The following is a 15,000-nucleotide window of genomic DNA, read 5'->3' as shown; positions in this document are numbered from 1 at the left end:
CGATTTGCGTTTCAGTGACGGTGAGAAATCCGGATGAATAAAATTGATGGTCATGGTGCACACACACGCTCGCGCGCGCGCGCGCGCACGCACAGATTCACTCAGTCATTATATTTTTAAACTATATTCCTCCTAAGAGTGTAACATTACTACCTGAATCCGCATTTTCTTTTTAGGCGTACACATACTCGCGCGCGCAGCCACACATTCAAAACGTGAATCCATTGCCATCTTTTGCAGGTATACTTCGCAGGAACTAAGTACGAGGAAGTGGTGGAGTCCTACTCTTTTTCCTTCTCAAACCTCGTGAGCCGCATTGGAGGCTTCATGGGCCTGCTTCTGGGGGCATCTGTCCTCTCCCTCCTTCAGGCTGGTGAACTGATCCTCCACAAGGCAAGGAGGGCGCTCTACTGGGTCCTGTGCGCGGTGGTTCGTAGAGAGGTTGAATAGTATTTATTTATTGTGAAGGTGTGGACGTATTTTATTGGAAGGTATTGAGGTGTATCAAGTAATGTCTTTGAATGCTTTGAATGGTCTTAAGATTTAAGGATGTTATGGTTATCATGTTATTGGTAAAAAATGTAGTTCCAGGATGCTTGTAGTGGTTATAGCACGTATGGTGTGAAGCTCATGTCAGATATCTAGTGGCATTATATGATACCATTATGATAAAAATGACGTAGATACGGAAAGCAGTAAATATAAATTGAAATATTTCTTCCTCTACTGCATGTAACAACTATTTTACTAGCTCGTACTTTCAACGTCCTAGAAAGTTCATTATTCTCTTGTAAATGTATTGTGAGAAAATAACTGCTTGCATGTTCAAATACTGCATGAAACTGTTTATTTCCTGACATTTGTCATTTAGTTAGAATTGCTTACATACTAAGATCACTTATTTCCAAGATAAAGAAGTTCCTTGTTCAGGACTTTTTGTTGTAGTTATCTATTGCCAATATTTATTCTAGCTTTTAGTGTTATGTACTCCATTAACTTCACTACACACCATACCTTAGATAATTTTTGAAATTCCAAAGCTTATTCGACGAGTTATATATATTTTTCAGTTAGCAGATGAAATTTATATTTGTCATTGTAGTTACCTTATATATATATATATAATATATATGCCTTTTCTTTTATATATGATACATATATTCAACTTACAACCTTCCAGGTATGCAGTCAAATGTATACAGAATCTCAATAGTAATCTTGTTAATATAATAAAATTAGATTTAATTTAACTATTTAAAATAAAAGGAATTAATCTCGCCAAAGCTTTGATTTTTTATCATAAAGGAAAAAAGGAAAGCCATGAGTTCAGCACATAAATTTATATTTTTTTCACACCTTTTTTTATTTACATGGATAACCTAAAGTCATGTCTAAACGGGACAACATAACGGATGTGCACGAGGATCATGATGAAACAGGTACCAAACAGTGTACATAATTTATAAAAATTTACATTATATACATTTAAAGAATTGAGTAGCTATGACTCAATATAAACTAAATCAAATAAATACACTCTGAAACAAATACAGTACATCTGCCATATACACGAAAGAACAGGCTATCAGAGCTTTTGGAATGGGCTAATGCATAAGAAGTTTATACCGTGACACAACCCAGACAGGTAATGATGTACAAGCAATTATCACCATCCCTTTATTCACTTCATTATGGTTTCACTATTTCAAGGTTTGCCATTCTGACACATGCTGTAATCTTGTCAACGGTATTTTTTTCTATTCGATCTTTGTCTTTAAAGCCCTTTAATGTAAATAGTTGAACTGCAAGCAATAAAAATTATATATCTATATTCAAACATATAAATGTGAATCTTTGGTTAGAGATGCCTCTCAGAATGAGGCAATGATTATATTCATATAAAGTATAGATTAAAAAAGGAGAATAAGAGAAAAAAAAAACATACAAAGAAATGAGGTGCTCTAGTTGATAGGTCAACTGTCAGGTTGTTCTTACGGCCTTGCAATATTCTTGTGCACAGGAAAATGGTGTGCAAGGCAGTAACTGGATAACCACAAAGAATGGATCAGAGAAAAAATATGATACAGTTTAAAATATATATGTATATAGGTAAACACAGATATTACTGTTACTTGACATTGTTTGCCTTTACGTTGCTAATAACACTTTATAATAAAGTCTCATTTCTGTGCTGAGTTATTCCATCTTACCATAACTTTAGGTAAGTGGACAAATTGAACTTTCTAAGAAGTGGGGGGGAATAAAACTTTAAAATACTGAAAATAAAAAAATTATAAAACTTGAAAAGGGGGGAAAACGTCAATCTTTGGTGCCATTCTCTGCGATTATTTTCCCTCTAAACAATAATACCAACAGTAAGGCAGCATTGGCTATGGCATTTGGTAACTTTGATACAAAACAAGACAAAATATCATACTCTTCTTAATGATCACCTCATTAAAAAGCCAAATTTACATAAACATGATAAGCCATGATGAACCTTGCGTGGTATTTGACTTAGGCTTATATCATGAGTGCAATCCAAGCCTTTATTAAAAAAGAAAGAAAAAATGTATGAGAGGCTCTATAACTTCTTTTTCTCTTCAACATATAAACAGTATCTGATCAGCTTATCTTACTGACTTTTTTCCCTACATAGGCTAAGAAACTAGATGATGCACAGGGTTTGAGAAACGAACTAGAGAAAGGGCCACACAGCATACTAAATCCAGGCAGCATGTGATATGGAAAGGGTAGGATAGGGGAGGGGAGGGCATAAGGAAGAAAGGGGGGAAGGGGATAACACTTATAAAGGAGAATATTTTGCCATTACTCAGTATCAGCAATACACTGATACAAAAATGTGTTACAAGTATATACCAGTATCAGCATTTCATCATATACAGCATTACCATGATAAATACTGGTGGCATCTATAATTAAGCAATAATTCTTTTTGATATGAAAAATAGGAGTTCACTGTTTACAATAGCCCTTAAATAAAGCTTCTTCTAACTCAGTGTCACTGAATACATATATATATTTTTGTTCCATCCTAGCTTGATGTTCAACAAGAGCTGCTCTTGTAGTCACTTGTGTCAGACAGCTGACTACCTTCCTGAGGCGTATGCTTCAGGAGATTTTCTTGGCCCAGTTTCCTGTAACAAAAGAGAGCATGAGTTAGTGACATCCCTGTGAAGGTTTTCATTGTCTTGGAAAACGGGGATCTGAAGCCCAAAAGATTAGCAATGTATCACTATGAGTGATTAATTATGTGTATAGGGCTGTTTAGTTAGAAAAGATGTGGAATTGGATGTTACAAAGAAATTATTTCCTCTGAACTAGGTGCAGTTTCTACTAACTACTGACTGACCATGTTTTAACACAGGAATTATCCAAGCAAACTTTGTTTTACGAATATAAAAGCAAACCTCATTTTAAGAATATCACAATCTACCCTCTTCCCTCCTGCTGCCATTAATGCCTCTAGAGAAGATGAATTAAAAAAAAAGTATTTTCACAACAAATTGACTCCCTTAAACACCAGCTATGTTCATGGAAGCGTCATGCTTTGGCCACAAATGAAAAGAGGAACTCATGAAAACATTTACCTAATTTTGAAAACTAGGCACCAAGCAAGGCAATACAATATAAGCAGTGTTGACACCCTCATCTTATAGCTTAAATAGCAGCAGACCCACCAACAAACAGTGCTTTCGCCACCAGCTGTGAGTGAGGTTAACCATGCAAAACCCAAAAAAAGCAAACACCAGCAATGCCTACGGGTGAGTAATGAAGTCTTGCAAACTCTGCGATGTGGGACGACTTACAACTCCCTGATGTGCTCAAGAGCCATGAGCAATTGGGTGTTGGTTCGATCCAGGGCATTGATCCGATCTTCCTGGGCTTGGATTACAGCGTCTTTCTCTTCCAGTTGTTCTGATAGTTTCAACTGTTCTATCCGAAACTGTTCCTGAAGCCTGAAGTAAAAAAAGATGGTTACACAGTTGTTTGTGAAAGTTATTTTCATCTATATTGTTTAAGTTATTCAACATCGTGAAACTGTTAAAAATATATATTATAAAATCAGTACATTCTGTGTACATGTACATGGTACTTCGTGCTTAAATACACACAAACCACTTACTTTTGCAACAAGTCCCTCATGTGAGCACCCTCTATCTCTGGATCTGCTCTTTGTTGCGAGTGCGAATAAAGAGGATTTTGGTGGTTGTGACGGCCATGTTGATGATGAGCCGAGGACTGGCTCTGAGGACTGCTATTAAGATGACTGTTGGAGTGGTGGTGAGGGACTGGGTCGTGAGGAACACCTGACGGAACGACATCTGGGGCAGAAGCCTCAGGACGGGTGTGTATGTGTTCATCGGCAGCAACTAATTTGAGATGCATTTCTTCCATGGCCGTTCGCAATGCAAGAATTTCTTGCTCATACTGAAAGAGAACAAAATATATTAGAAAACACAATCATACAGTGGTTGACTTATAATCTTAATTAGCTGTTACAAGTAGCCTTTCAATGTAATTCAGATAACATGAACCTTACATACCTCTTCAAGGGTTTTCGTTTCTGACACTCTGTGATTGACACGCGTCGGGCGTACTCGCGTGGGAGGCGGATGCTGTTCGTCACTTGAGGAATCGCTATCGTACTGGTATCGATGTCGCCGTCCGCTGCCAACCTCTGCTGACTGCCGGCGGGTCATCTTGGTTCTCCGACAGTGTGCTCCTCCCAGTAAGTCTGAGGTAGAGTGGTGATGGTCGGGGGTTGTCCCTGGACCAACAGGGGGCTGACCCCACCCTGGCGGCAAGCAGCGGGGATTCGTGCGAGGGGCACCAGACTTAAATGCTCTGTGCTCCAAAGGCGGTGTACACGCTAGGGACGTGCTGTCTTCACTGGAGGAAGAGTGCGTCCGCTGGGGGCCTCGGCCAGGTGCCAGCCCCGCAGCAAGTGTGGGCACAGTCTGCAGGTCCTCAACGCTATGGGCTGAACTGAGAGAGGAGCTAACTGGACTTTGCTGCTGCTGTGAAGTTTGGTGAAGGTGGTGATGGTGATGGAGGTGGGTCATCCGTGGCCCTCGGTGGGGAACGGGTCTTGGGGAACTGGTGGCAGCATTCAGGTGGTACATGGGGTTGTTGAAGGCAAGTGGTGCTGACATCTGTGGAGGTGTTAAATGGGGAGATGCATGGATCCCACCACTAGTATTACTGCTGCTACTGTTATTTGCTGCTGCGTTATTATTATTGGCAGCATCATGGTGCGTTATTGAGGGGTCCACTGGGCTGGATGACTGACTATACGCAAAACTCTGATACCCTGATGATGCAACATTAGACAGTTGCGAGATGGAGGTCTGAGAACCTTTCATGTTGGTCTCCGTCTCACCCGCAGAATTTCTGTCATTCTCCTCGTGACTCATATCCAGAGATTCCTCTGGGTTTCCATTTGGACCAATCTGGCCATTCTGATGAACCTGACCATGCCCGTTCACTTGCGGGTGTCCATTGAACACCTGTCTGTTGTTGAACCAAGCAGCGTGGTTGTGGAAGTGGTGGTGGTGGTGATGGTTGTGGTTAGTGTGAACTGGGGAGGTGTTCTGTGCTGGGACTGGTGCAAGATGGTTGTAACTGTAGCTGTGGCCAATGGCATTCGGTTCTCTCGGTTTTGCATCTGGTTCCAAAGCAGAGAAAAGAACGTAGTCATCAGCTGTATTCAAATCAACTGCTGGCTTGCGTGCCGAACCCATCAAGTACGTATTTCTTGGCAACGTGGAGGGCCGGGGTGTGGATGGGGTCTCAGGCGGGGGCTGGATGTGACTTATGGGAGGGGGAGCAACTGGACGATAATCTTCACTAACTGTCGGGTCATTGTACCGGAAAATGTTTCTCTGTAAGCTCTGGTATCCAAGCTTATCCTCCATTCGGCCCGCGTCAGCAATGTTGGTAGTTGGTGATACGGGTGACTCCACACTATTCTGAGACGACAAACGCCCCACAAGGTTGATGTTCGGCCGAGTCTGAGCCACTGAAATTTCATCTAGAAGCTCCTTTAGCTTATCCAAGTGCATTTGTTGTGAAACGCTGTTATTGTTCTTTGAGGTGTTACTTGCCAACTTCCTCAGTGCTTCATTGAAGAATGTATGCAATGATGATAGCTCCTTCCCAATGTCAATATCTCTATCGTATTCTAACACTCGGTGGTCGTGGGTGGCAGGACTAGAAATTTGCTTGAGGAAAGACTTCATCTGTGCCTGCTCTAACTCAATAAACTCATTCATGAACTCCATGAAATTCTCTTTGCCCTGGAATTTGGTAAAGTTTGCCAGGGTCTGCAATGTCTTGGCAATGAGCGTGAGGTTCCTTGAAGCCCTCTCGTCTGGGTACTCCTGTGTGATGTTGAACAAAGACGGGGAGAGAATGGCTGGGCACAGGAAGCGGAGGAAAATGGAAGCAGAGATCAGGTTGTCACTGAGGCCCTGCTTCCCAATGGATGCCAGCTTTTCACGGTACAGGCAGAAGCATTCCCTCAGTTCCAGGGGGAAGTAAGGGTGGGAGTTGAGAATGCGGGACCAAGTCATGCGAACAACATACATGAGGTTTTCCTGTTGTTTCTGAATGGATGATATCTGAGGCACCTTCATAGGGTCCACCTGAAAGAGAATTTATAAAAATCAGCAAAGTTAAAAATAATTTTGAAACAACAGATTTCCATAACCGTTGTATGTAGCAGCAAACTTATTTAACCAATAACTATATATTCATCAAAGACAAACACACACTGCGAATAACACACCTCACAGTCGAGTCCATCTTCGACAACCTTGTTGATGACCTGCCGAAGAGTGTCCTGCAAGTACTTGTCTCCCACTAACTTCATGAATGCTTCCATAGCTTTTGTCGCCAGAGAGTTGCCACGGAAAAGCAGGTGAGAGTCATCTGTAACATCGTAATGTGTAAATAAAAGAGCCCTTTAACTATAGATATTTGAGTTAATGATTTTTTAAAACCAAATTGCTGGAATTATTTATATATTCATACGAAGAGTTCCCATCCTAAGAAGCATACAGTCCCCTCTCACACCAAGAACTCAGAACAGTAAAACCTAAACAAACAAATAACTAAGCAAGAGAATTAGACAAGACAAGGGGTTTAATTTACCTATTCTCTCAATCTCCATCATAACAAGATCAGCCAGAAAGTTGCGTGCCATGCCCTCCCTCTGCATGATGTGGACCAGGGCTGTTGCTATGTCCTCCTTGGACTTGACACTGATGGCGGGTTCCAGCAACTCGCAGATTACTCCATAGTTGGCCTTCACATACTGGAAATTAATGTTCATATGAATGCATGTATATGCTATAACAAGCTATAACAAAGTAAGGCTTTTCGCATTTCTATGCAATAATGAATACTACAAGAAGTAGCATGTGCTTCCATTCCTTCTTCAATATTTTTACTGATTAAAGGTAAAATAAATAAAAAGCGTAAATAAAAATGGCAAAGCAAAAACGGTAGGTAATAAACACGCAAACAACTGGTTGTCACCTTCGAACCCACCTGAATAAAATCAGAGTACATCTCCATGGGTAGAATATCAATTGACTGGAACTTGCACTTAATCCTTAGTGCTGCCTGGTCCTTGCTGGGAGCCCTGGCGTCGTTTTGTACTTGGTACCACTTTTCAATGAGTGAGCGGCTGTTCACATTGGCCACTGGGATATTCACGGTTCCCACCAGCACATTCTTTTCCTGGAAGAGCAAACGACGCACATGTAGTTAAACGAATCATTTCGATATTCAAATTAATATGACAAAGGCTGCAAATGGATACAATTATTCTGACCAATTAAACAGCGATATTTCCCACGTAAGACGCACCTTCTTCCTCTTTTTCTCTCCTTCGCGATAGAGTGCAACGCTGATGTTCTCCACAGTGGGTAGACTGTGGAACTCAAACTGTTCTCCCCAAAAGCACATATCACTCTTTTGCTTGCTTGATGTACGTGCATAGAGTGCGTTGTCGAGAAGCAGTTCACAGAAGTACCTGGAAATGGGAAGCATACATCGTAATGATACAGATTTTGCAACGAAAAAAATAGTCTGCTTCAACCTGATATTTTCTGAATACATTATATCACGAGAAAACATATCTATAAAAATACCTTTTCTTGCTGCCGATTCCCTTCGCTTCTAGAATAAATATTTTTAGGGAGTTTTCTGTTCTCCGCACATTGTCATAATTCGGATTGACAGCCTTGCGGAGGGAGTCCACCCATCTGTCCCTCTCGTCAGCCGTTCTGCAGCTGAAATACCTGGTGCCAGTGGGGGACGTGACCTGCAAAGGAATAACGACCATAATAAATAATGCAAAAGACTCAAAAATAATAATATCAGAATTCTACATATAATCCAAGTATAAACAATTGTGTGCCTCCTTCAATAAAAGACAAGCGATTATACGTAAGCACCGGCGACGAACTGTCTTACCTGGAAACAGTGCTCCTGACCAAGAATGCTGGCGTGGAGGGGTCTGATAGTCACCTCACCTGCAGATAAACGAATCATTAGAAACCAAATCCACCGAACTTTCTCCAAAATAATCCTCAGACACAATCGTCAGGGTAATTGAAAATATTCCACCATGAAAATAATAAATAAATCAAAACCATATTCCTTAAAAACCCTTCCTTACCAGCTGCCAGGTCTAGCGTGTGCATCATATTGTGACTAGATAACAGGGACTCGTGAGAGCGGGAGGACCGGAGCCGCGTGTTGGAGGGCCCCAGGCTCAGGGGGTCCGAGTCCAGCATCCCGCTGATCCCTCCTCGGCCTCCTCTCTTGGTCCTCTCCAACTTGGTCACAGACTTGGTCCTCTTCAGGGGGTTACTCTTGAATGACCTCTTACTGAAGAAGTTCTGCAAAGAGGAAAGGGGTGTGAGTTCCACGATTTGAGGGCGCGTCGTTCTCGGGAGAAGGAGAAGGCATGATGTCACTTGTATGGATATGGAGACACGGTTTTCGGGAAACTTTGTTTTGGTTTGCACGTTCGTTATTGAGCGTTGGTGTTGACAAGTAAATACCTTTAACATCTATTACTACACTTAATAAATTCGAGACAATAACCAATCATGAGGCACATTTCCTCTCGTATCACTTCGAAAACAACCACCTTGCGCTCGCCGCCCCGAGTGCGCCTTCATCCCGGTCCGAGGGAGAACTGAGACGGCCACAGAAGAACGGCAGTGACGCCAGCGGCCGCAACCGGACATTCAAGACAGGATGTTGAGGTCAAGGCTCACAATGGAAACAAATGGTACAGTCGACGTCGCGCACGATCGATGGCATATCGGCCGCTCATTAAGATGCCGAGGATACATCGCCCTCCGGCCGAGTTTTCATGCAACAGAGGAGCCGTTGCGGTTGACGAGGATCCTGAAAGGCACCGCCTCCTTGGGCACAAGAAAAAGGCTAGCGGAACCGAGAGCAACAAAGGGCGCGCGTGTGCCAGGGACAGGAAATGTACCTCCGACGCTGTTCATCACCCTGAACTACATAAGAAGTCCCACCGGCTCAGAACTTTCCCTCCTGGTAGGCCACGTCCCGCCGGAAAGACATTACGTGTAACGACTCCGTCGCTCGTGCCCAGACGCGCCCGGGGGCCATCACGCTCCGGGGCGCCCGCTCACTTATAATACAGCCGCTGATGACTGTAATAACGCGCAGGGCTGCCGATCCACTTCCTCCGCCGCGGGGGCCTGGGCCGTCGAGGGGCGCCGGGCGAGCGACACGAAACGACACAGATCCGCGAGGAATCGCCAAGCCAAGAGCAGCGTTACTTTATCATGCAACGGAAGAGGGCGTGTCGCAGGAGCTCGACAGAAAAGTCAGCGCTAAAATGTTCATTCTTATTCAGCAGTAGTAATTTCTTGAAATAGATAAATAAAGATATAGAAAATGCCCCACGCCTGCCTATTTGCGCAATAAGAATTTTCCTATCAGGCTTAGTAGGAAAAAAAAAGACAATGGGCGCTCGCGTTTCGTTGCCAACTGTCCGTTTTTTCCGCGAGCGAACGTCACGTCCGTGCGCTCTTAAGGATGTAAGCAAAAAACGGAAGGAGCACAAAAGACAATTAATTCTATATCAATTATCAACATTCTAACAAGAAACCTTTCTGAATCAACATCCTCCCCGCTGGCCATACCACGTGACCTGCATAACCGCTTCGCCGAGCCCGAAGGTCGCGCCCCCAGAAGAGCAGAACAGAGGCACCGAGGCCCGTGACGAGCCGGACGGTCGCGCGTCGAGCCCGACGCCGACGTCGTTCCGAGGCTTTCTCTATCAACGACCCGGAATGTGGGCGCCGCCCGTGTCGCTCCTTCTCCGCACTGCTACTACCGCACTACACCTGGATGCCTCGCACGCCCACGCCTTCCCTCCCAATGGGAGTTTTAGGAGGGTTGGCAGATGGGCGGCCCTTGCGCCTCTCAACGCGATTTAGAGAGGAAAGGAAGGAATCAGGTAGGGGTAGGGGTAGGGGTAGGGGTAGAGAGAGAGAGAGAGAGAGAGAGAGAGAGAGAGAGAGAGAGAGAGAGAGAGAGAGAGAGAGAGAGAGAGAGAGAGAGAGAGAGAGGGAGAGGGAGAGGGAGAGGGAGAGGGAGAGGGAGAGAGGAGAGGAGAGAGAGAGAGGGAGAGAGAGAGAGAGAGAGAGAGAGAGAGAGAGAGGAGAGGGAGAGGGAGAGGGAGAGGGAGAGGGAGAGAGAGAGAGAGAGAGAGGAAGAGAGAGAGAGAGAGAGAGAGAGAGAGAGAGAGAGAGAGAGAGAGAGAGAGAGAGAGAGAAACTGCCTATGCGCCCGTGGCCCGAGAGGACGGATTATGAGTCGTGGGCGGGTTAGCTCGTCCGTTCGCCCCCTTGGCACGCAGGGAGTGTGGGCGCCGACTGCAACACTCCCCTGTGCGGCTTCCACGCCCGCGGCTCAACATCTCGGAACACTCCATTCGGCTGCATTCAAGAAGAAGAATCCGAGTTACCTTTCAACGGCGGTCGAACCCAAGAGGAAACAAAAGCGCAGCGCAGACCGGGCCCAGTGCACTCCGCGCGGGACGCAGGCAAGCACCAATGCAACTGCGCGGAGACGTCCTCGCGCGGCCTGCAATACCTGGCGCGCAGGGAGAGCGTCGGCGGCTGTGGAATGCAGCGCGGGCAAGGTGGGTGCGGGCGGCCAGACGGATCCCGGCTGCCCCGTCTGGCCGCTGCCCCCCACCCCCTCGTGCCCCACACCCCCGCTCACGGCCAGCTGACGTCCAAAATAGTAACAGGTGCATGCAACACAATCGCGTTCGGGCCACTTCCGCTCGGAGGGCGACTGGATCTCTCGACCTTGAGATACCCGAGAAGAGGGAGAAACACGCGACTCCCTCGGGAATATCGCTCACGACATCGCCAGCGTGGCAGTTCCGGCGCCGCCCCCACGCGGGAGAGGGCGGCCCCGATCGGAGGATTCTGGTAACCAACTCTTGCTTTCGGACGGAGTGACACCAGAGCTGCTGCGGGAACTCCACGATTCCCAAACACTAGCTTGAAGACACACGCACACGCGCACACACACATACACTCACACACTCACACACTTCTCCGCAGGAAATGTCGGAAATTATACAAACAATAATAGAAGAGTAAGACTTGAGGCGTGACGTGAATCCTGAGATAATTCTCCGTACTCCGGACAGAGGGCGGGAGTGCGTGGGGAGTAAGAAGACTTGAGGGGGGGGGGGGGCGAGGTGCGGCAGAGGAAAAGGGGGAGACGATGGAACAGGGAGAAGAGACGAGAGGCAATGAGACTGGAAAGGAGAGGGGCTAGGAGGGGAATACAGAAGATAGGGAAAGGGAGAGGGGGCCAGAGACACGCCAAGAGTGCCACTCGTCACACTCACGTAGGCACTCCCGATGCTCCCGCACACAACAGGCCACAACGGCTGCCTCTGATGCCCCACTTACGAAGCGGCTCAAACACACGCGTCACGGGTGGCCGCTTCCCCAGCGTTAATGCCTTCTCTGCAATTGCAGCGCACCGCCGCGTCGGGCGGCCATAAGACGCCGATTGTTCTCACGGGCGGCGCAATCGCTCCCAGCTGGCCGGCGCGGGAATCCCGCTCGGTGCCACGGGCCGCAGGTGCCGCCGCAGCCCCCCCGCACGGAGGCCGGCCTCTTCCACGGCAACGGAGGTCACTCGCGATGCCAGGTCATGTCACAAAGCGGAATGGACTCACGTGCTGGACAACTGTATATCTTGCACAATCACTGCACACCTATTATACCAGTCGCAAATAATACGATTGCACTCTCTTCCACGACCTTATACTCACACGTTAACACATGCATGCATACATACATAAACGCACACGGCCGCACACAGACACAGGCACAGACACGATCCATTACCGATCTGCCGATGGAGTAAATGACGCCGTCGGAGTCCCACACGAGGCTCTCCTCGCTGCCCATGTACAGGCGCAGCATCTCGCCAGCCACTCGAACCACACTCTCTCCGCGACGAGACTGATGCCGCCGCCGCAAATGCCGCCGCGCTGGGGAACTCCCGTGCGATGAGGTAAGCGCACTGACGGGAAGGAGCGCATGCACGGCCCACGGGGATGTCCTTGTGCAGCGCCCGTGAACTTTGGCTCGACTGGGGCAGTCCTGCGCGTCACGCCGGATGGCCGTCATGCAGGGGGGAGCAGGGAGGGGAGGGGAGGGGAGGGGAGGGGAAGAGGGGAAGGGAGGGGTGGGGAAGAGGGGAAAGGAGGGGGGTGGGGAAGAGGGGAGGGGAGGGGAAGGGAGGGGGTGGGAAAGAGGGGAGGAGAGGGGGTAGGGCATGTCTAAGATGGCTGTACCGCACAACTTTTGAATCCAAAGCCTAAACACAAACAGCGACCCACAAAAAATGCACACGAAGGCCACGGCCGCTTGGCATGGCCCTTTTCCCGCGAAGGGGCTTCTCCTTTCCCTAGAAGTGCGTCGGAAACGTTGCAGAAGAGGCCGGGAACCGTTAGGCGACGTGTGGGAGCGTGTGCGGGGCAGGACTCCCAGGGGCAAGCGGGCGAGCAGAGCCAGAGGGCAAGGGATGACGTCGGGCATAAACTCTACAAACTTGCCTGTTGCAATATATACCGGCACTGTGCTTGCATGGACGACGCAGGAGGGTCACACGCGAAGAGATAAAGTTCCTGTCACTCCGACTCCAGGTCAGATCTCGGGTCATCTGGTCAGCCTCGCGTAAGACTGGCACTCACGCGGCCTAACGGAGTTCATGGTTCAGCGTTCATAGTTCACCGCAAGAGCTCATTCCCCGTCTGCTCCACCGCGCGCGCCACCCGACACTGCCGCCGGAGGAAGCGCGAGTTCGTAGCGCCTCGTCGGAGGGAGTGGCGCAAGAGCGCTTTTTTTGTCCTCAATTTCTTTTTCTTTGTTTGGGTTGGATTTCCTCTCGTTTTCTTTCTTGGCGTCTTCCGTTTTAAGCCTTATTAGCAGTGTGTGTGTGTGAGAGAGGGAGTGAGTGAGTGAGTGAGTGAGTAGGTGAGTAGGTGAGTGAGTGAGTGAGTGAGTGAGTGAGTGAGTGAGTGAGTGAGTGAGTGAGTGAGTGAGTGAGTGAGCGAGCGAGCTGTTTGCGCACACGTGCCTCGAAGCCTGGAGCAAGGACACCCCAAGAAATTGTGACAATAAACGGAAAACTGTAATACTAACCACCAATCTGTTTGGAGTTGAATCCGTGGGCCGCGCCCCCAGGATAGGCGTGGCGGGGGCAGACCCACGCCTGTCCGACCCACACGCCTTCTCGTATGATGTATCTGCAGGAGAAAACAAAAGCCAAACATTAATATTGCATAAATGATATCAACAGAGCACATTCAAAACACCACATGACCATAAGCAAGAACAGCGGCCTTGAGAGCCCACCTTCGCCCAACCAACACTGGGTCTCTGCAAGAACAGAGGCGTGAGACCCAAACAAAAGCAGGCGCAAACACAAACACGGAGGAAGGGATCGCAGCGCCGTTTGATGAGGATATTCCCTTTTAACCTGCTACAGGGGTTGGCGGCGCCGACCGGCAGGGGGGTTAGGATTGATGGGTCCAATACAGGGCGGGGAGGGCAGAGGGAGGGCAGAATGAGCACAAGAGAAGGGGTGAAAAGAGGAGGGGGTGAGAGAGGGGGGGAAAGAAGAGAAAGGGAAGGGGGAAAGGGGAGAGGCAGTGAAGAGGAGATAAGAAGGCGAGGGGGAGGGACAGAAGAAAAGACATTCAGCGGGAAGGATAGGAGAGGGGATAGAAGAGAAAAGATGAGAAAGGGAGAGGGAGAGAGTCAAAAGAAATCTAGCTAGGAGTGAGAAACACGGGAAGGGAGGGGAAAGAAGGAAAGGCAAAGCACGGCCGAAGGGGAGCGAACGAGTGAAAGGGAGGGGCACAAAATAAGGTGTGTGTGTAGGGTGGGGTGGGGGTGAAAAAAGACGGAGAAAAGGGCGACTCGAAAGAGACAGAAACGAAGGGAAAAAAGGGGAGAAGGGAAGAAGGGACGACACAGGAGAAAGCAACGAAAGAAGAAAAGAAGGCCAGGGAGGAGGCGGCCAGCGAGGTCGGTCAAAAAGCGACGTTGTCACCGGGGCATTGCAAGGGCGCTGGACTGGAGGGGGAGGGGGAGGGGGAGGGGGGGGCTCGGTTCCTCGGTTCCCACGGCCGGAGGGGAAGCGCCTTCATTCGCCCATTGATGCGGCGCGGACGAGGCGTGCGCTCGCAGGGTCTCCGTCGGCACCACGCTCGGTCCTCGGTTTTGTTGCGAGACAGAGAGATAAAGAGATAAATAGAATGAAAGGGAGAGCGAAGAAGGGAGGAGAGGGAGAGGGAGAGGGAGAGGGAGAGGGATGAGAGAGGGAGAGGAGAGGGAGAGGAGAGGGGAGAGAGAGGAGAGAGAGAGAGAGAGAGAGAGG

At 47.9% G+C, this 15,000-nt stretch overlaps 2 protein-coding genes across 4 annotated transcripts in view; one reads left to right on the top strand and one right to left on the bottom strand.

The window, feature by feature from the left end:
- LOC138867470 (acid-sensing ion channel 2-like) overlaps positions 1-3,158 on the top strand; it is a gene marked incomplete at its 5' end in the record, with an annotated part of 16,304 nt that extends 13,146 nt beyond the window's left edge. The window contains one exon of the mRNA XM_070143306.1: positions 241-3,158. Within this exon, the coding sequence (XP_069999407.1) occupies positions 241-450 (210 nt within the window). The remainder of the gene's footprint in view (positions 1-240) is intronic.
- Positions 1,326-15,000, bottom strand: part of LOC113804842 (uncharacterized) — a 411,705-nt gene continuing 398,030 nt past the window's right edge. For 2 of the 3 annotated variants that reach the window (XM_070143080.1, XM_070143081.1), the window contains 12 exons: positions 13,761-13,864; positions 8,711-8,933; positions 8,506-8,564; positions 8,181-8,353; positions 7,897-8,062; positions 7,576-7,767; positions 7,177-7,339; positions 6,812-6,954; positions 4,569-6,668; positions 4,148-4,452; positions 3,831-3,980; positions 1,326-3,158 (listed from right to left, as the gene is read on the bottom strand). In XM_070143080.1, the coding sequence (XP_069999181.1) occupies positions 3,068-3,158; positions 3,831-3,980; positions 4,148-4,452; positions 4,569-6,668; positions 6,812-6,954; positions 7,177-7,339; positions 7,576-7,767; positions 7,897-8,062; positions 8,181-8,353; positions 8,506-8,564; positions 8,711-8,933; positions 13,761-13,864 (3,869 nt within the window). In that variant the 3' untranslated portion in view covers positions 1,326-3,067. Of the gene's footprint in view, positions 3,159-3,783; positions 3,981-4,147; positions 4,453-4,568; positions 6,669-6,811; positions 6,955-7,176; positions 7,340-7,575; positions 7,768-7,896; positions 8,063-8,180; positions 8,354-8,505; positions 8,565-8,710; positions 8,934-13,760; positions 13,865-15,000 lie in introns of all 3 variants that reach the window. The other variant, XM_070143082.1, reaches the window with a different exon arrangement.

This window comes from Penaeus vannamei, chromosome 30 (assembly GCF_042767895.1).
Source record: "Penaeus vannamei isolate JL-2024 chromosome 30, ASM4276789v1, whole genome shotgun sequence".
In the NCBI taxonomy this organism is placed as follows: domain Eukaryota; kingdom Metazoa; phylum Arthropoda; class Malacostraca; order Decapoda; family Penaeidae; genus Penaeus; species Penaeus vannamei.
The sequence above is the reverse complement of the archived record's forward strand: the minus strand, read 5'-3'. Positions and strand labels throughout refer to the sequence as shown.